Genomic DNA, 27,250 nt, shown 5'->3' with positions numbered 1-27,250 from the left:
ATTATATATATATATGTAAAGCTAATTAAATAAACGATTTTCTGAGTTTCTATTTCAATGTCAATTGGCACTACTATCTTCAATTACTTTATCTATAATAGTATATGTTATACAAATGATAATGTAAGTGATAAATATCCAAATATTTTATCATATCCAGAATCTATAGGAGCTTTAATTAAAATAACTTATTTATAAATATTATCATCACGATATAAATTGCTAGAGCTATAACTATTTTTATGTAAGTAACGAAAAAAAGCTATTACAGCTCAAGTATTTCCACAATTTTAATTTATTTTATGTTTCTGAGTTCACTTTTTTTCTTTCAATTTCGCTATCCAACTGCAATCCGTTGCTACAGGAATTTCAATATTATTGTATCACGCTACTTTTAAAAAACAATAGAAGATGTCTACTCGCTCAAAGATTGAGCTATTAACAAGATTTTTCAAAGGTGCATTCGATTTTCGGAATACCCGATCTGATTTTCGGAGTATCTGAAAGAATGGTTTAAAAATTATCGAACGGGGTTGTTCAACCACTTACTCGGATAATTAAGTCAATAATTTATGAAAGAATAACTTAAATATAATGAATGAGTAAAGTAGCTTTTATTTATAAAATTTGTGTTAAAGCTCTTATATAAACGTTGATAGTCTTCTTATCCTACTAGAAGTAAAATTTCATAAATATAGGTCGGCTTATATATAATACGTTTTGTTCTTTTGGCTGTCTGAAGAGTTCTATAGAGTCCGATCAATGATACGGTTTTTAAAACTCTTATCCGTAGTAGATTGTAGACTTGATCAATCCCATTTTTCTCAAGCATGATATATTAGCTTATAATGCTCTGTTATCATTACAAATATAAATTTTACAGAAATTATACTTTTAATCTTATTTATTAATCTATAGTCTTCTTTTCAAGCAATTTATAATTATGTAGTAGGAAATTTATATTTTAAACTCTTTTTTCCTTTTTTTTCTTAAATGAATAACTTCTAGATGCAACAATATTTTGTTTAAGAGAGAATGAATCTTCAAAAAAAAAAAAAAAAATTAATGTCCGAGAGAGAATGATATTAACCATTAGAAATATGTTTGTGTTTCATTAAAGTCCGAGAAAGAATGATATTATCTATTGACATGACTGTTTCACCTTTTTCTTATTGAATCAAATTCAACGTTATGTATTGATTTATTCATTTCCATGCAGAAGAAAGGAAAGAAATCTTTTCAGTTCAATTCTAATGGCAGATTACAAAAATGTATACTTGAAATGGTGCTGTCGGCTCTTGAGATATTTTCTTTTTCTTATGAAAAACATTTTTTTTTTTTCCAAAGGGAAGGGTGGAGTTGTTAACTTGGTAGGACTTTAATTTGATTAAATATCATTGTTTCTCTGGGGAAGGAAAAGTATCATATCAAATAACAAGCAAAAATGATGTCTCCTTGTGGACTACAGGTCACCCCTAGATTTTAACTACGTACAACAATATTTTAATCAACTTCTGCAGACATGGAAAAAAAAAAAAACATGTCTGCTTATGTTGTACTTTGTTTATTTATAAAACAATGAATGAATCTGGCATTACAATCTATTATTAATTAAAAGATTAATTTAGTAGCTTTATTATTATTAAAAAAAAAAGGAATTAAAATGCATGTGTTGTTTCAGATAGGCTCTGTCTTTTTACATCATTTGAAAAAACAAAAATGCTATTTTTCTAATCTTTTCTCTTGTGTTTTTATAAGCCTTCAAAATTTGGCTGGAGAAAGACCCTATACCATGAGTGGAACCTGGAAATTCTTTTTGTTAATTCCTAAATTTGAGAGGACATACTTTCTTTTATATAGTGATATGTTTTGCCATTATTATTTGACATTTAATTTTCATAATTTGAGCATAATAACTTGGTCATATTTAGTTTTTTCTTCTTCTCTTTTTGTTATTTTAAAAGAAACACTTGGTACAGAAATTGGTACCAAAATTTAAGCTGACCTAGCCCAGGTCACTCTGGCTAGCCCTTTGAGTCCAATGATTACATGGGCTAATTCAAGGCCCATCCTTCACATCTTGAATGGCATGAAATCTAAAATCTGCAAAATCCAAACTTGAAGCTACTTTTCTGAACAAGAAAACAATTTGATCACATAAATATATCAGCAGGCTCATCACCAAAGAAATTGATGAGAGAAAGGAATAATTAGTTTGGGTTTTTTCATATATTTAGATTAGGGCTTTGTCTCATTCATCAGATTGCAAGAAATTGTTAAAATGAGTGTAATTATATATACAATGTGAAATTAGTACTTAAGAATTGCAACAAGTAGAGGAAAAATATGAGGGCAATGACAGTTATGAGAAGACTGAGGGAGAAAGGATTAGCAGCAGCGTGGCAAAAGAAAGACATAATTAGAAGAGAATTAAGTACCCAAATTTTGAAGTCTCCTCAATCTCTTGTTTCTCTTGACCTCCCTGAAATTTGGGCTCCTATAAATTATGATTTTCACTGTCTTCCATCTTGTAAGTGCCGTCAGTTCCATTTTTCTATTTCTAATTTTCTTTAATGTCTATTGCTCTAACATTGCAATGCTATTTCTTTATAATGTCCTGTAAAGTTGGAAACTTTATAGTGAGGTAAGGTTTTGTTTAAGCTAGGACTGTAATGGGATTTTCCAATTCGGGCTAATTTGATTAATTTCCCAACATTTGTTGGTTCATACCTATATCTTCACAATCTGTAATGCCCAGTTCAGGTTTTGAACTTCTTATGCATAAATTTGATTGCTTTCTAAGCTATAGTCATTGTATGTGTTTTTGTGTGTGTCAAGACGTGGTATGATTAGTGTTCTGATGTTCACTGCAGCCAATGAGCAGGATGCTGTTGTAATAGATGGGAAGTTGATTGCAGAGGAAATTAGGTCCACTATAGCTATTGAAGTAAGAAGGATGAAGGAATCCATTGGAAAAGTTCCTGGCCTGGCTGTTATTTTAGTGGGTCAGAGGAGAGACTCTCAAACTTATGTCCGTAACAAGATTAGTGCCTGTGATGAAGCTGGAATTAAGTCTCTTATCACTGAACTGCCTGAAGATTGCACGGAAGATGCAGTTATGGATGCTGTGACAAGTTTTAATGAGGATTCATCTATTCATGGTGTTCTTGTGCAGCTTCCGCTACCACAAGTAATTTTCATAACCATGATAGCATATGTTAGTCCTTACAATTTACTGACTTAAAAAGTAAAATATGTGAATTTCTCTATATTTGAAGCCTCTTCAAACTCCACCAGCCAAAGTTCTGGTTTGCATATTTCAAATTGAACCCAATACATTTTTTAAGTATTGTTACTTCGAATGCCTTGCCTTGTTTATAGATGTGTTATTGACCTCGTAGAGTACATGCAGATTTGTCTTTCTGACTTATCTGAAATTTATGTGGTTTACTTTGCTCCTGGAGAATGAAGATGACGGACCTAGTTCTCAAACTTAATGCATATGCCACTGGACAACCTTATGTAATTATTATTTTATTGTTGAATATTCATTGGCCAGGAATGTCTTGTTTTGAGTGGTAATGTTCTTAGTTGCTCTTGTATAGTGGTGAAATAGTTCAGGATTTGTCGCAAGTCTATTTGAGATGTATGGATGACTTAAAAAAAAAATGTCTCGGGCAGCATTTGGATGAGAACAAGATTTTGAATGTGCTGAATTTGGAAAAAGATGTAGATGGCTTCCATCCACTAAATATGGGGAATCTTGCCATGAGAGGAAGGGAGCCGTTGTTTATTCCATGCACTCCAAAGGGTTGCGTCGAGTTATTAATCAGGTCTGATGTGGAAATCAAGGGGAAGAATGCGGTAGTTATTGGGAGAAGCAACATTGTTGGTTTGCCCACATCCTTGCTATTGCAGGTGGTACCCCCTTTTGCTTTTAGAGAATTTATCATTTAATGCTCTCACCATGTGATAAACGTTCAGTTGTTTAAATGCTAAGCAGAGGCACCATGCAACTGTTACAGTTGTGCATGCATTCACCAATGATCCAGAGGAGATAACCAGGAAAGCTGATATTGTGGTTACAGCTGCTGGAGTGCCAAATCTGGTCCGCAACAACTGGCTAAAGCCTGGTGCAGTTGTTATTGATGTGGGAACTTGTCCAGTTGAGGTAAATAGTTATTCTTCTTCTGTTGAAGTCTTCCATATGATTTTGTTTATTTGCGTGGGAGGCATCAGTTTAATTCAGATAATATCTGCCAGATTTTAAATTTCATACATGGATGGCAGGATCCCAGCAGTGAGTGCGGTTATCGTCTTACGGGAGATGTTTGCTATGAAGAAGCAGTGAAGGTGGCATCAGCAATTACCCCTGTGCCAGGAGGCGTTGGACCCATGACTATTGCCATGCTGCTGTCAAACACTCTTGATTCTGCCAAGCGAACATATAACTTTGTTTGATTACTAATGTGTTTATTTTCCAGCAGTATATTTTTCCATGGTCTTGCTACCTTATGTTTTGCAATTAATTTCGCATTTGGTCGCTTAGAGGCGTCTACATAATCAATGGGTGGGGATGCATGAACAAAGGACATATTCTCGCATCAAGTCAATTCTGAAGTCTAACCTTTGATTCTATGTGCAGTGTTGTAATTGCAACTAACTGGACGTGCATTCACCAGCTTGGCCGTTATCTACTTTTGACGACCCTGAAATGGTCGGATAATAAATAAGCGGTTTAACTCCAATACAACATCCTAAACGAATTTGTCATTTTATAAATTAACTTGTACTTGCCCGAGGTTTTACAATGCAATGGTGAGAGATTGGACCGTGCAATCTTTGCTCTAGAACTAGCAATAAAGGGCGCTCATATGCTGCTACTGCCATTATAAGAATGGATTATGCCCAATGCCAGGTAATATACAAGCATGTTACAGTAACTATACTCTTGGCCAATCGCTTGTGCCAGGAAAAGAAGAAAAACTCTACTGAGTTGGAAATTTCAAAAGAGAAAGAATGAACTGGTACAAATAAATTTGATTGAAATCAGCACCATCATTTGACAAATGCTATATGCAAAGATGATGAAGCCTCTCATCCCTCCACTTGGTCTGTAGATTGCAATGGTTCCACAACTGGAGGTATACAGTCCACCTTGTAGCGTAAGACCTGTTCCAAGATATACAAGAAATTTTACACACGTGTCACAGAACTTAGCAACTCCTTACTAGTTTAACGGGATGATAATTCTCAGGATAGCTGACATAAACTACCCCAAATGAATTCTGCTAGAGGGCAAGTCCTACTCCAATGTCTTCCTACCTTTTTGAAAAATGCTGAATATGAATTATCCCATATGAGTTTGTAATTCCCAGCAGTAACTGTGCTGAAGTTTCCCTGTGAGAATATCAGCAATATATATCTGTGAGAACTGAGAATTAACTAATTTACTTGGGGGCATGACAAGACCACAATTCCATAGCAGCAACTCACCTGATCAGATTCATAGCGCCGGTAAGGTAAAATCAACTGATGAATAATCGTTCATGCCAACATACACATACAAGAAAAGAATAAATAGATGAATCTGAATAAAAACAAGAGCAGGGAAACCAGGAAGATAATGCAAACTTTTGGGGTATAAAGAATGGAAGATTCTGCAGTTAAAATAACAATAAAACAATAATAATTCCTGCTTTCAAGTTTAACTTACACTCCTTTTCCCAGAAGGATCCATATATTCCACGCTAAATCCAATATCCTGACAAAAAATGATATAAAGATTCAAAAGATCGAGATGGTGTAAAAGAAATAGGATGCATATTTATATTATTACGAGTCAAAAATGACCACACTATTTGATACAAGCTCAACTCCAGTTCAAGCTTTTGAGACCAGCCAGATTTTATAATGCTCTTAGCAACTACAGCAACGAAGATAGACAAATGGCCATCCAAGACAGCCTATACAACTAGAAAGCTGCCGCTTTACTGAGAAAGCTAACACTAGTCCTAAATCACTCACTGACATCAGAGGAATGAAGTTCTTCTCTGTAAAACATAGGAAGTACTCAACTGCTTCCATCACTCAATACTGTAACAGTGCCCCACAACCTTGTCAGAAGTAAAAGATCTACTTAGTTGCCTTATCATCCATCTATCAGGCTTTCTTGATCTAATTTTTCCAAAATCTTAAGTAGAAAGACTATGAAAATACAAAATGAAGACACTCATTAGCAAACATAGAAAACATCCACAAAAGCTTTTGGAAGGAACAATTAGAAGAGCTGAACCTAAATGCAGCAGAGCTATAGAGAGAATAGCTTTGAAGCATGTGCTCAGGTCATGAAATCATCTGCAGTTCACTGCTAAAGACGATGACAACCTGTTTTACCGAAAGCAGCTAATAAAGTTCCAGAATCAGCCACTAAGAACAGCATGCAATGCAACTACCAACAAAAAATAGAAATGGTAGAAAACTCAAGATAAATAAGAGTGATAGAAACAAAAAAAATGGTCAAGAACTCAGCTCCATTAATAGTTCGAAAACATACCACATTCATCTTTCCTTGTATCAGAGAGAAATCCCAAGCAATGTATGAGTTTACTGAGTCCACTACCAATGAAACCTATAAAGGAACTCCAATTAGAAAGCAATGTGAAATATTCAAATAGTGCAAAGAAGATATCCACACACTGTTAATAGGTACAGAAGTCAATTCAACAATAACAGGTCTGAAAATTTAAACCACACAGCAAGTCAAACATTATAAAGGGGCTATTCCAGGGCAACCTGGAAAAAATTTACAAGTTAAGTAAACTTCCCATTGAACTCTCTTATACATCCAAAAAGAGAACCAAAAATCAAGAAGGTAACTTTAGAGACATGTATTCATAGGAAAAAGTTAAATAGCTCCAGCTAATTCAATGTGAAACATTCTGGAATCTAAAGAATATCTAACTAGTAGCATATACTCTCAAACCAATTTCAGAAAAAGAAAACCTTCTCAAATTGACAAAATCCAGAAAGATTTCCCACCTTCTCAACTTTGATTTATACAAACTATTATTTCTCTATTATTCAACCATTAAAAGATGAAATTAATTATTGTTATACTCTTACTATTTTCTTCTTCGTTTTCTCTTTTCTAAGTTTACTTCAAGTGTTGTTCAATATAGTGTTATTTGCAACTCCATATTCAAGTAATAAATTTCATTTTATTCTTGTGTCAAATGCAGATCCACTTAAATTTCTACCTCACAACATGAATACTGTTTTTCTCAAGAACAATAATTTAAAAAAAAGAAAAAAAGAAAAGAAATGGTCATAGCACGATTTTTCTTCGATCAAACCACCAAATTCATGTCATGCTCGTTATATTTTGTACATTACTTGTTTGATAAATACCTAAACTAACAACAATTATCTCTTACCAATAGAAGCAATTATCCAAATGATCTTCCTAAACCCTAGAAGTCTATGGTGGGGTTTTTCAGAACTCATTAGACTTTCCATTTGAAATTCATATTTTTATTAGAGCCCCTCTTAAAACTAAAATCAGAAACTTTTGGTTAATTTTTTATTTTTTGTATTCATGAGTACAAAAAAATATTATTAGTGAATAACTTTTAGCATTTGAGTTTCAACCAATCTCTTTTTTTTTAGATGGAGAAAATGGTAAAGAAGAATGATGATAATGTTGCATGAGAATTTAAAAAGAAGAAATACAAGTTTCTCAGAAAAAAAAATCTTAAGGGTAAGTGAAAGAGAATTCTTGAAATTTTTTATTTATACTACTACGTAAAAAATTATCCAAAGTATATAAAAGTGTCTAAAAAAGCCAATGACTTTATGATTATCTATTTACTTTTATAGACTTTACAAGAGTTGTAATTGAATACCTCTAATTTCTATTGACTTTTAAAATGTATTAAATACCCCATTACTTTTATGGAGTCTTTTAAGGTTATTATTGAATATAAGCTTTTCAATTTCATCAAAGTCTTTAATTCCTATTCCAATATATCCCCGAGTTATACTATTAAATAGAGCTCATTGGCAAAAAATTTAGGAAGTTTGATTGGATTAGCTTTTTGGATTTTAATGATTTTTCAATTTCAATGATCTCCACATGCTATGCAGCTCGAGTTATAAAAAAAAAAAAGAACCAATTTGGAATAAAAAGCATATAGTTTTCACAGTTGTTCTATATAAAATATATATAATGATTATTCTTGTTCAATGTGGATGTGTCTGAAAATAGTGATCTCAATTAAGAAGCACTATTTCACCATATAAACAAATGTTTAACAAGTAAAAGTTCAATCAAACGCATTAAGGGCATGCACATAGTGAAATACATATACAAAAGGTATGAACTTCAGATAGAGCAAATATAACTATAAACTAACCTCATGGGTTTTTCCAGCTGGAACACTTATCTCTTTGAATTCATCATTTGTCCTGTTGAGAAATAAAAAATAACTCCAACTAGAAACAAAACTAGCATTAATTGCCATAGAAATCTGATGACTTACCTCCCTGCTAATGCACCAGCAACCTCTGCTGAGATAAAGAAAGGGGCATTTGCAAAAACCTCACTAGCAAAACAAACGGACAAATTATTAGACATGGAAAAATATGACCAAAATTCTTCTTTGACTGCAAACATCATTAAGCACAGGCAATTCATGTGCTATAAAACTGCTGAAAAAGCTCCCATGAAAACAATCACTATAAATTTCAAATTTATAATGCTTTCAGGTCTCAATCAAGTAGGGAAAAAATTAATGTGCAACATAACAATAGAAAAGGATACCATGAATGCCAGATCACTAGTCAATTTCAAATAATGCTCTAAAGTTTTAGTTATTCTCCAAATGAGTAGCTTATTACATGCAGCAAAGGAAACAAAATATATTCATGTAATTAGGAACCAAGGCTTTTGCTTTTGTTATGTTGCATGAGACCCACATTTGATGTCGAAAAGGGCCCAGGTACAATTGATTAATTAGTCAAATCTAGAATTCTTGGTCTCATTTACTAGTTTATTTTCTTCTAGTCCAAGTTATAGTCATAAGCTTTATTTTGGAGTTTCCATCTACAATGTTTTGTCCTAATAATATAAGGAAAAGTAAAACCTTTGTAGCTCTATTTATGATTCTCTTGTATCTAATTTTCTTATATCTAAGATCTCTGATGCTGGTCATTGATACCCACTTTTCTATGAAGCCATGCAAGCTAGCGTGAATATCTTTCTTTAGCTTCCTCTATTGTCTTTTTTTTTTCATATATTATTGTCTTTGATTCTTCGACTAACTCAACTAAGTTTGTCTCCAACTAACTAGAATCAATTATATAGTCCCTTTTTCCTCCATTCTACTCTATTTAGCCTGAATTTTGAGTGAAGTGTCAAAACACTAAATTACTTTTTTTTTGCTGCTTCGACCAACATTCTTGTTAGTCTCCTTATCTCTCTTTATGTTACATATTCTGGAATCCTAAAACTTCAGCCACTCATATTTCCATACTCTTACATTCCTTTGACCATATTGAGTATGGCCAAACCTTTTCCAGGTGACTATTTCACTCATGCTCAAATGCATTACTATCTACACCTTCTGCAAATGTGCTCACCTATGCCTTTTCCCTACCACTAAAATGGCCTTAATGAAGAACCATTGTACTCCAAATTTCATCCATAAATCATTAGCATCTTCAGCAATTTTCAAGAGTGTTAAATTTCAAACTTAAAAAAGCCCTAACCCGATCCAGAGCAAACAAAGGTGGGCTTTTTTTATATAGGCTCTGTCTTTTTTCCCACTAAATCAGAAAAAAGAAAGAAAAACAATTGTAATTCATCATTGAAGAGTTTAAAATTTCTTTGAATTTCAGAAAAGCCTTGAGAAACTAGTAGAAAGTATCACCACTGTTTTGCCAAAACTATCCTAACACATCCTTCTGTATATTGATGAACTTAAAAGCAGAATAAAGTTAGAAAAGTAACACAATGATCATCAAGTTTGTTTACAGAAGCAAACAAAGAAAGCAGTTTTTGACCATTGCAATAATAATATTAATAGAATCACCATAAATATTGAAAAGATAAAAATTAAGGGAGATATAGAAGCAATACCCGATGAAGATGATGAACCTTTCAAACTCACGGGTATAGACATCAACGGCTTGTTCCAACACAACAACTTGATGCCCTTTTCTACTCCATTAAAACATAGCAGGTTCCAATGCAGAAAGGCAACCAGAAGAAAGTTTCACAATTTAATTGAAATAAGACAGGAAATAATAGGTTTTGGTTTACAGAAACTTTATACATTCAAACAGTAGCAAAGTCAGAGAATAGATCTCACAGTTTTCTATCCTCAAACATCGCCCATGATAGTGAAAGCAACACTCGAATGGAAAGGACCATTGCTGTAAGGCTATATAAAGGTGGTCCATAACGTTGTCTTTGCTCTTCCATAGGCCTATAGAAAGACAATAAATTATTAATTTATTTGATGGCTAAAGAAGCTGTGCATGATTATTTCTGTCTTGCTACTCAGGTGTAAGTAATCATTAATAATTTATACAATAAAAGCATTTTACTCCTGAAAGCAAGGATGGCATACCCATCATCATCATTTATTGTCCGAATAAAATCTAGTAAAACCTGCACCAAAGGGAGTGAAGAGCATACAGACATCAGTAAATGATAATTGAATTTTTCCAAAGGCCAGACGATATTCTGGATGCATCCAGAATCTTTTTAGATTAATACAAAATGCATCTCTACTGCTCAACAGCTTCATAATCATAACTAAAAGACTCCAATAACTTCATCAGCAATGCATGCAGAGTTGCATACATGCATACAAATAATATTTACATCTATTACATCAGAACAAAAAGGGAGGGAGAAAATAATACTCAATTTGCTTGCAATACAGGAACCACAAAACGCAAGAATATTCCTTCGCTTACTCAAGTCAAATAATCAAGGAGGAGCAACTATGAATCACAAACAACAAAATAGACAAAACCTGGGAAATGATGAATTAAAAATGATAAATTGAATAAAACTAAGTTAGATAATTGATGCTGATAGAGCGACCATACCATTCAAATTTAGGACCAAAAGTGAAGAACAAAAACGTGAACATGTTGGTCCCATCATCCACACAAAAGAAAACAGGGAAGGGGTAGGAAGAGAAGATTGTACCTGAGGAACTCCTACTAAGTACTTCACAAGAGTTTTATATACACCTGTGGCAGAACCAAGCTGTGCTAGCATTTTCCTCCTGAGAGGAAAAGTACACATTATCAGATCACAGAAGTAGATGCCACTAATTTCATCATAAGAACCAAGGTGCCTCACCTATCCATTTGTTGTCTCCATAACAAAGCATACCGATCGCGTATAGTTGCACCAGAATTAACTAAAGCATCAACCTCTGCTTGCTTATTTTTCTCTGACCTTTCCTTTTGTTGTCTGATAAGTGTTCCTCGAAAATCTTGTGGCATGTAGGTCATAACTGAAAGCATGTTCACAAGTAGCTTAGTCAACTGACAATACCTACTATTTTCTCTGCTGGCATTTGCTGGACTTATCAATGCCATGGCTAATGGAATGGCTGCCAAGCTATACATAGAAAATCAGCATGAACTCTTGTGCAACATGCAAGTAGAGAAATGTATGCAATCAATGGGTAATCACTATCAATATTGAAATATAAATTTGCACGTCCCTTTTAAAGTAAAGAAAGTCAAGAAAATTTTCCTCTAGAAAGGTTAACTATTCATGTTTGTAAACTATTTTATGATGAATACACGTGGTTTAACAATCAAGAAGATTTTCCTCTTGAAAGTCTAACTACTGTTGTTCGCAGACTATTTTATGATGAATACACATGGTTAGACACCAATGCGATGTAACCCTAACAATGTATCAAAATTTTGGGACCCAATTATAAAACTTCATATTAACCAAACACACATCAAAAAAGGAACAACACCTCCACTTACTACCCATATATGCCCAAGCCAGGTGTGCCCTTGTTAATGACAAATCATAAGCAATAGGACATCAAACTAACCCAAAAATTAGCAAAACAAATCACATTCTCAAGCTAGTTAGAAATTACTGGATCATCATACATGTGATCCTCGGCGAGTTGAGACATCTAAGTTTTTAGAAAAATCACCACATTGTGCCTTTAAAAAACCCTATAATGAGCTGTGTATGGTTTGACGCAATATATGGAGATCGTTTGTCATCTTCAAAGAACTTCAAACTTATCCCCAAAATGACTTCATTTATTGGGACCAAACACATTGGACAAGAACATCTTTTGAAGCTTAAGTTTCAATTTAGGCATCGTTCTTCCTCCAGACTCTGTAAATTAAAAAAAAACTTCCATGGGTGATCCCTAATGTTAGCTGAGTCCACCATCATCACCCAAAAACACTACAAAGTTTAATAAAGAATTTACATAACTATTCTAGTTAAGAACATGACCAAAAATTAATGATTGCACGTGAGCGAATGCTTTGAGTTTGTAAAAGAATCAAATGTTCTAATGAGTATCAAACCTCTCTATAAGAACAAAATACACACAAAAAAACTGAAAAGAATCAAGAACAAACAAAAACAAGTAGAGAGATATAATATAGATAGACATAGATAAGAACAAACCTGTATTAAAAACACGTTCAGAATTTTTAGCTTGGAAAATCTCCAACGTCTTCAAAGTCTTTCGGAAAAAATCTCTAACTTTGGCAATAGCAGTAGCAAGTTCACTATCTTCAGGTGTGGATGGTTGTCGAAGCTGCCATTGCATTAGAAAATGCAGTAACTTAGGAAATCAAGTCAACAACTGAATTGCATTGCTAAAACTAAAAAGTGAAAAAGCTTACAGCAGATGGCCAGCGTGAATGATCAAGCAAGAACAGAATTTCTTCCATAAGTTCTCGATTCTTCCACATATTCTCATCAATTTTATGAATTGGATCACGCTCTGCTTCTTCTACTAGTAACCTTTCATCTAAATTATATATAAGAAAAAAAAAAGTACATCAATTATAAAAAAATAAAAATTAGAAGTGGCAAAAATCAAGAACGTACCTTTAGAAGGAGGGGAATCCTTGAGCAAATCAGAGGCAATGGAGCGAATCTCAGAGGTGAGACGTGAAACGTCGTCGGATAGAGGCTGAAAAGGATATTTGTCGTAGTATGATGCTAAGAATTGCCTTGTTATTGGCATTAGACCTTCTGTCGACGCCATCTCTCTCTTTCTTTTTGAGAATATTTGCGTCTTCTTATTGGGTTGATTAGACGACTGTTGCTCAAATCAAATCAATAAATTAGAAGGGAAAAAAAATAGAAAAACGTGAACGATCAAATAGCAGCGGCGTGAAGAAGAAGAAGAAAAAGAAGAAGACGAGACATATATTCGTATAGTACAATGGTATTCCAATATGTATGGAATTGCGAAGCAATTTCTCTAAATTTTCTCAAGGAAAAAAAAAAAAAAAAACAGAAGCAATTTCTCTAAAGCGAGTTACTGGGCCGTTGATCCGCTTCGCATATTCCTTCCGTTTTAATGATTTTTATTAGCATTAATTTTCTTTGCAAGCAGCAGAATTTAGTAATTATCCAATAATCCCATATGATGTATCATTTGTTTATATATTTAATCTAATCTATTAGGAGTATATCCAGTAAAAAGAATGTATTATTATTATTAGTAAGGGTGGTTGGATTGGGGGCCCAGCGTGGAAGGGCAGGAGGTTTGAACATCTGGTTCTGTGCAGGCTGGCGTCCAACCACCCACCAGCAATCACTAGTCCTCTCGCCCCAAGCGGGTGTAGATCCACAAACCTAAGAGATGTCCTATGCAGACTCCCCCAGGAATTATGAATTTCCAACAAAGAAACGGGCGTCGGTTCTGATAATGCCTTATTTGCGATCAGCAGGAAGAGAGAACAGAATATATCATAGTGTTTTTGCTCCCACGCCAATGCCACTTGGTTCATTGGCAATTTTGGTTTCGTTCTGTCCCTGATTAAGGAGCCTGTATTTGTTGGAGAAGCTTACGATCTGGAGCTGGAGTAATATTCTTTATCCAATCAATTCGGATCCGGACACAACTTAATCTAGGCTTGCTAATCAACATTTCATACTTTTTAAGGAGGATTGTAATGAAATATCATTTTTAACTGCTAAGATAAAATTACTAGTTACTACCAGCATAGTTCATTAGTGGTCAACCACTGGATTTTGACGGCAGTTGATTGAATTTCAGTAACACTTTCGATCTAATAACATAAAAAATATTATAAGTAAAATTAATATTTTTATACTATTACAATAAAATTTTAACTATATTGCATTACATATATTTTCTTATTTATAATCAAATTACAATAATAATAAGAATATTCTGTTGTTTTATTTTTTCTATTTTATTACATGTTTGATTTGATATTTTAGTACATTCAAATAAACATAGTTAATTTTTTCTGATCTTGTGAATTATACAGTATAAATTAACTATTAGCTCAATAAGTTACAGTCTCGTTGACTGTAAAATAGAAATTAACCGTTCTTATATTCTATTCTAAACATGGCAAATGATTATTCTCTTTAAGAAAATAAGAGAAATAAAATTATCTTTCTTAGCAAATTATTAGACATATAAGCGTTGCAAACTCCTGTTTTGGCATTACTTACAATTGCTGAGGGAAAATGGAATTAGTGTTTCACATTTCATCACAATTTGATAACAGAAGATGAGAAACCAGTGTTTTATCATTCAATCACACTTTGCTAATAAAATATAAATTCATTTTTCACTTGAGTCATTTGACATTTCAAGCAACGGTCGGATGAAGCATTAAAATTTTAAATTATTAATAAGAGAAAAATAAATTTACAGAAAGTTGTTTTTGGAAAAATTATCAAAAATCTAAAAAGTTTATAGAGCAAAATTTGAAATATAAAAAAAAAAAAATTAAGAAAAAGTTTGGGGGCGATGCCCCCTTACCCCCTGTGTCCACCACTGATTTCAAGTAAGAAAAGTGATTAACGAACCAATGTACACAATTAATTAAATGATGATAGCAAGAAAACCATAGACACAATTAAAAAAAAAAATAGTTATCTCTCGGTGGAGAACCTATGCATGTTATTTTTTCTCTCTTTCTCTCTCTCTAACTATCTATCTTCACATTTTAAGATTTTTAGTTGGGAGGTTGTCAGCGTGTTTGTCCACCGGCAACCTCTCCGGTGGCCATTACGGCCTTTCCTTGTTTCTTTATTTTACCTTTTTCCTTTGTAATTAGTTTATTTTCATGTTTTAGTGTTTCTTATTAGGCATTTGTTTGGCCTTTTTGCTGATTTTTCGTGTAGGGTATTCTGTTCTTTGGTGTTTCTTTGTTCGCTTCTAAGGCATGTTATCATTCTATATAAGTTCGTCTATGGACGAATGCATGCTTGGGAAAAGATGAGTTGCTGGATTTGATGGAGTACAGGAGTGATTGTCGATCCTCTCAAGATCGAGTTTCTCTGCTACCTCATTTCACCTCGGACAAACAGTTTACAGAGGCTAGACATTCGATGGCGTACCGGGTTTTCTTTTCTGATCGGTTTATTTTTGTATTCGACTCGTTGTGCTTTCATGCTATTTTATCTTATATTTTTGATGTTGTGGCTTAAGGACGGTATTTGATGATGGAGAAGGTCCTGAGTTCTGATCTTTGGCGAGGTTTATTAGGTCTTGGTGCCGATATGTCGGATTTTTAAGCTTTGTTCAGATTTATTGAATTTTTTATTCATGTTTTTAACTATTTTCTTTTGTGTTTGCTCTTAGGGCTTTTGGCTTCCTAGTTCTAAATTGATGGATTTGTCTTTTCTGTAAATTTTTTCTCAATTGTACTATTTCGGCCATTGAGCTTTTAATCCAACCGTTTCATTTTTATTTTATTGCTCAGAGAAAAATTGTCTTTTAGTCTATTATAATATTGCAAAATCCGTCATTTTTATACAAAAATATTTTAAAAAACATGTATAATCCATTGTTTAATTCACTTAAGTGATAAAAATTGATTTTATTCACTGAATATGGTATTAAATATTAAATAATCTTTACATATATATATATATATATATATAACTCAACAAATAAATTATACATAAGAATTATATATTTAATATTATATAAATATGTTGTTAATCAAAATTTACTTTTTTAAAAAGTATTCTAAAATATTATTTTTAAATGCATTAAATTGGTGTGAGAAAAATATTTTGAAATTATTATTTTTTAAATAATTCAAACGTAATATTTTTAGAAATAGCAAAATTTATATTTATATATTTGTATAGATAAAATATTTATTTATAAACTTGACAGATAAGAGCATTTGCTCTGAAAATGGGAGATTTTGAATTTAAGTAAGTGAATCTGACCAAAATATTTGCATTTTCCTTGGATGCTCGAATCAATAAATTTCAAACGCAACTCATACGAGAAAATTTAAACCGTTTAGACTACGGCATAAAGTTTCAAATTTTTAGCATTCCAAAGAAAAATCAATATTCTTTTTTTACATACACGACAAAAGAGGGATTTCGAAGGAAGCCCTAACTAAACCGCCTCTATATCTCTCGCTCTCAAAAAAAAAAAAAAAAAAACAAAGAAAAGCTTAAGAAAGGCGATAAGTGTGGACAGAAAGCCAAAGCACAGATCTCGTTCATATACAAATGTTGCAGAAGAAAGATGCATTTGCATTATCAGCATTAGCTTAGAATTTACAAACAATTTCTCTGTTTTATCCTCAAAAGAAAAGGGAAAAAAAAAAAAGAGTCTCGTCACCGATGGGTCTCGACGCTAATTCCCAATCGGACAAAACAAAAATGGTAGCAACATTGCTAGCAGTAGCAATCGGAGTTTCACTTTTAGGGTTGTATCTGAAAGGTGGCGAATTAAATCAATGGAGACGAATTAAACAAAAGAAGAAGAAGAAGAAGAATATACGGGTGTACATGGACGGCTGTTTCGACATGATGCATTACGGTCACTGCAATGCTCTTCGTCAAGCGCGCGCATTAGGGGACGAATTAGTTGTTGGCGTTGTTAGCGACGCCGAAATCATCGCCAATAAAGGTCCTCCCGTGACGCCTCTTCATGAGAGAATGATTATGGTTAACGCCGTCAAATGGGTTGATGAGGTGATTCCAGACGCGCCTTATGCTATAACGGAAGAATTCATGAAGAAGCTATTTGAAGAATATAATATTGATTATATTATTCATGGGGATGATCCTTGTGTGCTTCCAGATGGTACTGATGCTTATGCGCTGGCTAAGAAAGCGGGCCGTTATAAGCAAATTAAGCGCACCGAAGGAGTTTCTAGCACGGATATCGTTGGTACTTTTTTTTCTTTCTTATTGTTAGCTACGATAGATTTGCTTTGTTTTGTGATTAATTAAACGAAATGTGGAACACTGCTTTCAATTTACTAATTTAACAGGTAGAATGTTACTGTGTACGCGAGAGAGGTCAATTAGTGATAGTCATAAAAATTCGTCCTTGCAAAGACAATTTAGCCATGGTCATAGTCAGAAATTTGAAGATGGTGGAACTGGAACTCGTGTTTCTCATTTCCTTCCTACTTCGCGTAGGATTGTTCAGTTCTCCAATGGCAAGGTATAATTGTTTCAGTTTTTTTTTTCTAAAGATTTTTTCTTTAATTTTAGATGAACATTTTTCTGATATAGACCTTTTTTTATTTTTTAACATTTGTTTGCAGGGTCCAGGTCCTGATGCTCGCATTGTTTATATAGATGGTGCTTTTGATCTTTTTCATGCTGGACATGTTGAGGTATATTGCATGGATAAGCTCTTTATTCCCTCCTTTGGTTTGCAAATGCGTGATTAATCCCTCAGTTTTGTTTGCAAATTATGGCTTTCTAGTTCTGTGTGCTCCTAAGTTTCTAGATGGCTGACTAAAATGCTTTGCTTTTTTTTCTTTTGCCATGTAAATTAGGATGAAATAAACTTCTTTATGCTGTGAAACTATTTCATACTACAAAATATTAACTTCAGGCGCTGCTACTTTCTAAAAATTAAATTATATGTGTACACATGTGCGTGCAATGATTGTGGAAAGAGAGATAAGTGTGTACCCTGTTGTAGCAAGCTGGCATAGGATCCTGCTGGTTATCCTATTTCTTTTACTTTTTTTTTTTTTAATTCTTGTGGTGGATATTGGGTGCACTTAAAGGTAGAGTTAAATCAAATATATGGACTGACATTCATAACAACAGGAAATTCAACTAGGGAGTGGCAAAATGGATAATTAACAGATGTCATATAATATCAGTTTACATGATCGATCTTTCATAAAGAGGATGATATGGATGAGAATGTTAACAGTGTACTTAGAGAAGACTGATAAAATGAAAAAGTGTATCTTAATTGTTACTTTTTACTATTAATGGGTGCGGAAGAAAATTGCTGTAAGCTTAGTACACAGTGGGCTTTGATCTATGGAGCATTGTGATGTTAAGCTATTGTAAGTGAAATGGAATTAAAATTTAAATTGTGTGAAAAGTAGGAAGTGGTATCGAGTGAGGGGTGAAACAAGGAAAAATTCTATCCACATTTTTATCTTATTAACAAGCTAATAGTGGCAAGTAGAAGCCTTGAAGGCAATAAACTAGAAGTGGAGCTAAGCTCAGTACCGTGAGCTTGTAGCCAAGTTGGGTATACAGTAGTTGAATATTGTATTTATGGATGCTTAATTGGGCTTGGTTATCCCTTAATTGTGCCTTTAGGTTTACTGTGTATGTCAGCACCCCTGCCACCATAAGGCATGCAACAGGAATACAAGAGGAGGAAGACCCAATCATTGAGGAAACTAGGGAAGAAAATTGTTATTCCTGGTGGAGAATATGGTCATAGATGGAATAGTGCTAAAGATATATGCATCTGATTTGATTTAAACTTATAAGGCTGGCTTTGTTGAGTTGATGATCTAACCACTTTTGTTGTCTAGATTCTTCGGGTTGCACGAGGGCTTGGGGATTTTCTTCTTGTCGGAATACACAATGATCAGACTGTCAGGTATGTCTCTTGCTACTGTGTTAGCCTTTTACAGAATTTAAGTTGCAATACATGCATCTGGTATTGCAGTTTGTGCGCTAGAAGAGAGGCTGATTATAAATTTTTACTACACTTATTAAATAACTTGCTAGGTGGTCCCAAAAGATGGGGGATGTTACATAATGACTGTTCTGAGGAATTTTGCATGGGACACTTTTTGTGTATTTGGATTACTATTTGCAAAACCGCTTTGAGAAAAAGAATATCTTGTGTTCTAAAAATTGCTTTTGGAAAAGAAGTACCATTCTCAGTTATGTGCGCCAAATTGAACGCATTGCCTAATCTTCATGATTCCTACTGCAAATCTTAGTTGTGTACTTGTGTAGGTAAAGCATCCTCTGTGTTAGAAGTCATACTCGATATGTACATCTTGAGAATTGAGCAAGCATATTGGTTGTTTTGTCTGCATATTTTTCTCTGTATTGTGCTCAACTTCTAACTTCTTCTGTTATATACTTTGCCCTACATATATTTTTTAAGCATGTTCCATGAGGAGTCCAGTGCCAATAAAATGATACGTTCTTTCTTCTTTTTGAGAGTTGGCATTAGTTCTAGCAAGTTTTCTTTGTTTTTAATGAGCAAGAGGGAAATGTTAAGAGACCCAACTTATAATGAAATAGAAATGAATTTTGAAATGTACCATTCTCAGTGCATATTCCAACTGAACGCATTGCCTGATGTTCATTATTCCTACTGCAAGTCTTAGTTGTGTACTTGTGTAGGTAAACAATCCTCCGTTTATAAAGCATATTCAATATGTGCATCTTGAGAACTGAGCAAACCTATTGGTTTTTTTGTCTGCATATTTTTCTATGTATTGTGCTCAACTTCTAACTTCTATTGTTATATGTTTTGCCCTACATATATTTTTAGCATGCCCATGTGGAGTCCAGCGCCAATAAAATGATGTACTCTTCCTTCTTTTTGGGAAGTTTGCACTTGTTCTAGCAAGTTTTCTTTGTTTACAATGAGCAAGGGTTTCTTTGTTTGTCTTTTTTTTTTTTTAAATTTTTTATATGGCACCTTTAGTACATGCTCTTGTATATTAGGCCTTTGTTGGGACCAAGTCATCGGTGACATATTTAAGAATTTAGATTGATCAGTTCGCGCTGGAGCTTATACCTGGAATTGGATTAAGCACTTGTGCCTTTGGTGTGCTTGCTGATTTCTATTCTGTGGATATTAAGCCTTAAGAATGAGAGATTTTTAGGATGTAATCTTTTATTTTCACGAGGGTTGTTGAAAATTGTCTTCTCAAAGCCATATTGGTTAACCTGATGCTCGAATATTATACAAAGGCTTACTTTTAGATGGCTGCTTATATTAAGTAGATGATCCAATCTTGTGCTTTCCCATGTTTAAAGTAAAACTTTTTGTTTACATTTTCCAGATGGATAGTGAAGTTTTGGCATCTGCTGCATGATAAGAAACCTTTCTCATTTTACTTAATGCCACAGTTGGTTGAGTATATGTTTCTTTTAAACTGGTTTGCAGTGCTAGAAGAGGAGCACATCGCCCTATTATGAATCTTCACGAAAGAAGTTTAAGTGTGCTGGCTTGTCGATATGTGGATGAAGTGATAATTGGTGCCCCATGGGAAGTTTCGAAAGACATGGTTAGTATGTCATCTAATTTATTATTGCTACCAATGTGTTCCTTTGCGATATTTCAGAATATTTCAAAAACTAGACAAATGCATATTACTCTAAACATTCAAGAGTGATAAGAGTAGCTGCAACAACAATGTCTGTTAGACCTTGTATATTGTGAGCAAATGACGCAAGAATCCGCGGTGAAGAAATAAGGAGATTTTTCTATATCGAAATATCAGTTGAAAAAATCATAGGCAAATTCCTGGATCACCCGGTAAGTAATATCCCGCTCCGAGAAGAGTGAGCAGGGAAAGCAGCCTTTTTGATGTGATCTGGGGGTGTTGAATGATTTTGTTGCAGGTTCCTTTTGTGTATAACAATTATTGCAGAACACAAGAAAATAGAATTGAAACACAGGATGGTGTGTGCAGAAGGATCTCACCTGTAGACCACACCCCAATTACGCCCCCACCTCCCCCTCCTTCTCCCCTTTCCCACCTTCCCACTTAGAATTTCAAGGGATAAAGGTCCTGTCAAAATATGGCTTTGCATGATAATGTGATCCATATATAATCCTACCTTAAACAATATGGCTTTAGCTAGTCACCATCAAAGCTTGAGCTTGTTTAGTTGTATTTCCCAACATAGATTTTAAAAGTTTACCCTGTGATTTATATTGGAATTGCACTTGTCTAATTTCTCTGTAATCAGGTGTTACATTTATGTGGGTAGAATGTTAAACAACTCTAGGAAATGCTCATATTGGTCATGATTTCTAGGTCAATCATAGAGAGTTATCAACTCTGGTGTAGTCAAGCGAGCATGACAACAAACACTTGGAATTTTTTTTCGACATTTTGTTTCTCTTAAGATACAGTGAAAATTTGGCATGCATAAACTTTTCAGAATATCTTTTCTTTTCCTTTTCTTTTTTTTTTTTTTTTTTTTGACGTGGGAATTATTGATGGCTGCAGATAACAACCTTTAACATCTTTTTAGTAGTACATGGAACAGTAGCAGAGAACACAGATTATCAGGAGGTAATTGCTATTACTTAGCTACTTGTGATGAATATATATTAATTAATTTTGGGTTGCCATTTTGGAAATTTTTTTGTCTGATCTGCTGTTTTGATCTTGCAGGAAAAGTCTAATCCATATGATGTTCCAATTAGCATGGGTATCTTTCAGGTTCTGGAAAGCCCTCTGGATATTACAACTACCACTATAATTAGGAGGATTGTAGCAAATCATGAAGCATACCAGGTTTGCCTCTGCTTTCTGTTGTGCGTAAAAATTGGTTGGTTGATATGCCAAATATGAAATTGGAGAAAGTAAGAAATAACTAGAAGTTAAAGTTGCTAAGTTTACAGGCTCACATGGATCAAAGCCAAAGAACAGAACTTACCTTGTCAATATGATGTTTTAATGAATTAGTTTGCATCTATGCAGTTAGACAAGTGATCTATACCTGCTTATTTTGTGGTTCAATCTAATAGAGGTTTGTCCTCTCTGCAGAAACGCAATGAGAAGAAGGCAGAAAGTGAAAAGAGGTATTATGAAGGTAAGACTTTTGTATCTGGTGATTGAGCTGAGGTCAAGCAACGCATGGATAGTAGGTGACGTCATTATTTATTTGTGGTCACCAGAATAACTTGTACTAACATTACACTTGGCGTGATTGGGTTGTGATTTGTAGTTGCGATCCCATGTCACATATAATTGATGAGTTAGTATTGTCAGGCAGTTATATTTGTATTTCCATTTTGTTCTTTACACTGCTATTGGAATTGGATCCAAGGCATTGATAGCAAAGTTGAGGTATTGAGACCTAGATTTCTTAGGAAAGCCATGTAGGCACTATTACAAACAGTAGCAGGAGTTCAGCACACTTCTATTATCTGTTGCATCATCTTATTTCCATGTATACATTATTACTTATGCGGTATCAATAATGGAGAATTTTTTCTACTGAGATTTGATCGCCGTCTCTCTCGCATATTGGTCGTGCCAAGAATTTACATGCATAGCAAGCCGCCGAGGGTGAACTTACATATATTTGAAAAGGGTGTCACTTTTAACATTGGATTGTGATTCATGCATGACAATTGAAATGGTTCCACCTTCGAAGCACCAAGTTCACACTTGACATGGAAAAAGGCTACTCACACATATTTCTTGCTTTGTTTTGTTTGTTTTTCTTTTAAACAGTACAGTTTCATTCCATAAATATCATAGTAGGACTGGCGGCTGCTCTTGAGTTGGTTAAAACAGATTTTATATGTCCAGGGCAAGCCTAATCTGGTCCTAAATCTGTCAAATGAAGCAACTTCTTTGTTGACGTTGATTATTTTTATTGTTATCTCTCTTTCGCGTGAATTTGCATTCTCGTTTTTGTGCAAGTTGTGCAGTTAGTGTTTAAAGCATAAATACGAACGTCTTCAAGAAATAGTACTATTAAACGACAAAACAATGTATTATGGTATAGATATGTGTGAATGAGATCTGCTATGTACATTCGCTGCCTGTTTATACACACAAATCAAATCAAATTTTAAGAACATAAAACAGGGGTAAAAGGCTTATTGCTAATGCGATCTAATACAACTACAAAAGCCATGATAAGCTGAGTGTCAAAACCAGGTTTTACCACCAGACTGAACACATCATCGCTGAGCAAGACTGTAGTGTTTACTCTTTTCCTAGACATCTTTGCCACCACCTCGTCACTGGCACTCTTGATTTTGCAATCTCTAGCCCTGAATGATCCCTCGATCCTGAAATCTGGATTCTGACATTGTCTTGTTAGCCCTCCCATGAAGATCTCGGAGACATCTCTCCCGGTGTGGAAAATTACCGACGAGCTCCTCATTGAAAACAATTTTGAATTCGTTCCGCACCCATATTCTCCTCTGTAAGCATTCCATTGGTATTGCATGCTCATTATCTGTTGCATAGATCGTGGATGCAAAATTAGGACTAGAAATATTCACCGTGAATAATCCTGAAAGTCAATATTTCTTGGAAAAAGAAAAACTTTCCATCTATACATGGCAATTTTTTGCATGTAAATTCTGTGTCTAAGTAGAGCGAATCTTAATTAAAATGCATAGGATGTAGAAAGCTGGAGGAAACTGATGTAAATTGTATACGTACCTGAGGTTTCAAAGTGAGCAAAGCATTGCCAACTCCGTCCATGAGGACGAGACCGGACCCAACATGACGATTCTTCCTCGAATAATTATCAACACGAAACACCAACTTTCCTTGTGTGTCAAAGACGGTGAATCCGTCAGTACCCTGAAAACTCATGCTAGATCTCTTCCATACAGTTAGCGTGCATAGTTTTCGATGGCCATGGCGATCCACCTTATTGTTTTCTTTCTCTGCCAACAACAAATCCTGGCATCTCTTCTCCGCCGGATGAATCTTGGACATGGTGTGGGTGATGATGTCGAAATCTGTTGGAACAGTGTTTGAGAAAATGAAGGGTTTTCTTGGGACTTTAATTTGGTTTGTATGTTATTATCGACAGAAGGTAAATTTGGGTGGGTTTGGCGTTTGTTTTATAGTGAAACTTAATTAGTTTGTTTATGGGAGCAATGGATGAAGGTACGTGTAAAGGGAGAAGGTCGTCCCGGGTGGATCGTGGATGTCTAGCACAGTGGCTAACACAACCCCTTCCGTAGGTCCCTGTCTTTCTGCCACTATGGCTGACCTTATTTTATTACCACTTTCATTCTTTCTTTCTTTTGGTTTCTTTTCTTCTCATAATTGGAACGCTAAAATAAACCATTGTGGATATCATATATAATCGGCTATTTTACATTTAATATTTTATAAATTAATAAATTTTCAAGACGCAATTTTGATTTTTATTGCATAATTAATAATTTATTTTCTGATAACTAATAAATTTTAAGATTTTATAGTTATTGTTATTAGAAAAAGTATTGGTAGGATTTTAAAAGCTATTAGATATAAAGCATTTAAGAAGTTTCAAATACAATGTGCTGCCAAACAAATGAAAATGGTATTCCCTATGGATAAAAAGAAGTATAGTCACCATAAAGTTATTCCAGAGCTTTTTATTCTTTACTATCACTTATTAGACTGAAAATGATTTTAAATTTATATATATGGTTTTCTCTGAGTACATTAGTCTAGTTCTTATTTTTCATAAATTAGATAAATTAATAATATTTATTATTTTATTTCACTAAATATATTAATTATAAAAGAGCCGACACAGAATAAATTTATAAGAATTTATTTTAACTATGAATTTTCTAGTTTTATTTTATTCATGAGGAACTAAGGAGCGGTGAATTACACAACTCACCTAGTAAGAAAGAGAGATTTCGAACATGAGAACTCACCTCTAAAAACAAATGTTCTCGTCACTTAAATTAGATCTAATAAATAAATAAATAGATGTATATATATATATATATATATTGAATAAAAAATTAGCATGTGATAATACAAAAGATAAAATAACACTTCTATTTTTTTTTTTTTAAAAAAAACATGCATGAAAACTTGTAACAATATTTTAGCAATGAAGCGATTATCTTCATCATTGTACTTTTAAAAAGTATGAAATGAAAAATCAAGCTAATTAAATTAAATCATCATCCCTGGCTTTTACGTCCTTCAATTAGCACAATTTTCTCCATTTATAAAACACAATCATGGGTTGCTGACTTGCTGTAGCAATAAAGTATTATGAGATAGATAAAAGATATTGCTTTAATTAGGATTAGTGGGTTTTATCCTCTAAATATCAATGTTTAATATGGATATACAGTGATGTTCAGTTGAATTTGTTAATGGAGGGACGCCATCTCTTTGCAATATATATATATATATATATATATATATTATTGATTAAGTTTTTTGCTTCTTTTTAATTATGTGAATTTAATTAAACATGATTATGTTCTTCTGGGTCACCGTAAAGTGCATCACATTATATTGGTATAGGATTTAAGAGAAACCATCATTCCCTCTTTTTCACACACGGTTGCACGTAATGAGTGTAATGTTTCTCACTGGGGCCAAAATGTTGCTGTGTTTGATGTGTCATGATTATTGTACTTAATTACTTTGATAATCTAATTTAATGGTTTTTAAACAAAATTAATCTTTCTTTTATAACACAACAATATTATTTTATTACTCATTTAATAAGTTCTGAATATTCGAGTTAAAGCTAAGGTTATATCTTCTTTTTATTTATTTTTTGAGAAGAAATATGAATATTCTGTTAATGAGAATGAATAAATATATTTTAATATAGAAGATAAAAATAAATATAAAACATCAAGAAATATAAAGAAAGAAATCTACTCATAACAATCATCAATTGTTTTGACAAAGCAGTAAATTGTAATTCTGTAGAAAGAACGCTCCACTTAGTGGTGCTAAGCCATATATCGACTTTATAGATGTCTTTTGAAAAGCCTAATTGTTTGAAGGTCAGATTTGATTTTTATTTTTCTCTTTGCCACTTTCATAGAAAGGATAAGTCAACATTTCTATAATGGATGACTATAAAACTCGTATATAAGAAGAACTCAAAACTCCCATAATGGAGGACCATAAAACTCCTACTAATATTTATTTATTAAAACTAATTAATAAAATAAAAAAGAAAATATCACCGATCGAGAAATAATCAGCAGCAGGCCAAAAAATGAAAGTTTAATGAAAAACAAGAAGAAAAAAAAAAGAGAAGCGGCTGGAATTTTATAGATAGAATTAAGCTAAGGTTATATCTAATACCTCTAAAGTAATCTTAAGCAAATTCAAATGTAAAGCAAAAACGGCAGACCAATTTACAACCTTAAGAAGAAAGACAATTCCTTCTCAAAGGAGTAGGTTCATCGTAAAAATCTGAAGTCATTATCACGTCCAATATTCCAAGTTTGTTTGATAGTAAAAGAATTTCAAATTTGGAAGCACTGGTTAAAATTCTATTTATTTATTTATTAAAATTCAACAGACCACCTATTAAATAATAAGAGAACGTCATTTATTATAATAAATTTTCATTAATATTGATGGAAGGTGGAAGAAGGGTTTCAAACTTAAAACTAGATCCAAATTCCATACTTTTTCATTTTTTTTATGAGTAAAAAATATCAATAAATTACAAGATTCCCTGTTAGATATTGTAATTAACAAATTAAGGATGCAATCTTGACAGATTTTGAAAGACTAACTGCATTTCGTCCAAAGGCCATGTGATCAATTTTTTCTTTTCTTTTTTGTCTTGATAAAGAAAATAGGGTTCTCTTTGTCAGAAAAAAAATGTCAACTTGGTGCTAATAGAAGGGCATGAACCCTAGGTAGCTGCTATGGTGGGTTTTAGTTGTAAAGCAGGGACTTTTTCTTGTCTCATGTCTTCTGTCTTGATCCATAAAAAATTGTTCATCTGCAGTAGATGACAGCAGAAACTTGGTATAAGCTAGAATATAATTGATCGATT

At 33.5% G+C, this 27,250-nt stretch overlaps 4 protein-coding genes across 5 annotated transcripts; 2 read left to right on the top strand and 2 right to left on the bottom strand.

Annotated features, from left to right (window-relative positions):
• Positions 1 to 2,128: 2,128 nt before the first annotated feature.
• LOC8283040 (bifunctional protein FolD 1, mitochondrial) lies at positions 2,129 to 4,638 on the top strand. 2 transcript variants are annotated; one of them, XM_048369625.1, is made up of 5 exons: positions 2,129 to 2,530; positions 2,874 to 3,190; positions 3,682 to 3,918; positions 4,004 to 4,171; positions 4,264 to 4,638. In XM_048369625.1, the coding sequence occupies exons 1-5, from the start codon at positions 2,347 to 2,349 to the stop codon at positions 4,459 to 4,461; spliced, it is 1,104 nt and encodes a 367-aa protein (XP_048225582.1). In that variant the 5' UTR covers positions 2,129 to 2,346; the 3' UTR covers positions 4,462 to 4,638. The 2 variants fall into 2 exon arrangements, with proteins under 2 accessions (XP_048225582.1, XP_002519982.1); XM_002519936.4 differs by having other exon boundaries at positions 2,132 to 2,530; positions 4,291 to 4,638.
• Positions 4,639 to 4,758: 120 nt separating this feature from the next.
• On the bottom strand, positions 4,759 to 14,080 carry LOC8283039. Its single transcript, XM_002519935.4, has 15 exons — positions 13,124 to 14,080; positions 12,916 to 13,043; positions 12,695 to 12,827; positions 11,378 to 11,534; positions 11,222 to 11,300; positions 10,632 to 10,672; positions 10,371 to 10,487; positions 10,139 to 10,219; positions 8,541 to 8,603; positions 8,415 to 8,466; positions 6,557 to 6,631; positions 5,717 to 5,764; positions 5,497 to 5,532; positions 5,326 to 5,400; positions 4,759 to 5,172 (listed from the first exon to the last, which is right to left on the bottom strand). Exons 1-15 carry the CDS (start codon positions 13,281 to 13,283, stop codon positions 5,098 to 5,100), a joined length of 1,320 nt encoding a protein of 439 aa, XP_002519981.1. The 5' UTR covers positions 13,284 to 14,080; the 3' UTR covers positions 4,759 to 5,097.
• A 2,474-nt stretch (positions 14,081 to 16,554) lies between these two features.
• Positions 16,555 to 22,732, top strand: LOC8283038 (ethanolamine-phosphate cytidylyltransferase). The gene is made up of 8 exons (XM_002519934.4): positions 16,555 to 17,429; positions 17,533 to 17,708; positions 17,812 to 17,883; positions 19,060 to 19,127; positions 20,661 to 20,781; positions 21,733 to 21,798; positions 21,901 to 22,023; positions 22,276 to 22,732. Exons 1-8 carry the CDS (start codon positions 16,877 to 16,879, stop codon positions 22,345 to 22,347), a joined length of 1,251 nt encoding a protein of 416 aa, XP_002519980.2. The 5' UTR covers positions 16,555 to 16,876; the 3' UTR covers positions 22,348 to 22,732.
• Positions 22,733 to 23,214: 482 nt separating this feature from the next.
• On the bottom strand, positions 23,215 to 24,451 carry LOC8283037 (protein LURP-one-related 5). The gene is made up of 2 exons (XM_002519933.4): positions 23,914 to 24,451; positions 23,215 to 23,704 (listed from the first exon to the last, which is right to left on the bottom strand). Exons 1-2 carry the CDS (start codon positions 24,193 to 24,195, stop codon positions 23,312 to 23,314), a joined length of 675 nt encoding a protein of 224 aa, XP_002519979.1. The 5' UTR covers positions 24,196 to 24,451; the 3' UTR covers positions 23,215 to 23,311.
• Positions 24,452 to 27,250: the final 2,799 nt, after the last annotated feature.

Source organism: Ricinus communis, chromosome 10 (genome assembly GCF_019578655.1).
Source record: "Ricinus communis isolate WT05 ecotype wild-type chromosome 10, ASM1957865v1, whole genome shotgun sequence".
Taxonomy (NCBI): Eukaryota; Viridiplantae; Streptophyta; class Magnoliopsida; order Malpighiales; family Euphorbiaceae; genus Ricinus; species Ricinus communis.
The sequence above is the reverse complement of the archived record's forward strand: the minus strand, read 5'-3'. Positions and strand labels throughout refer to the sequence as shown.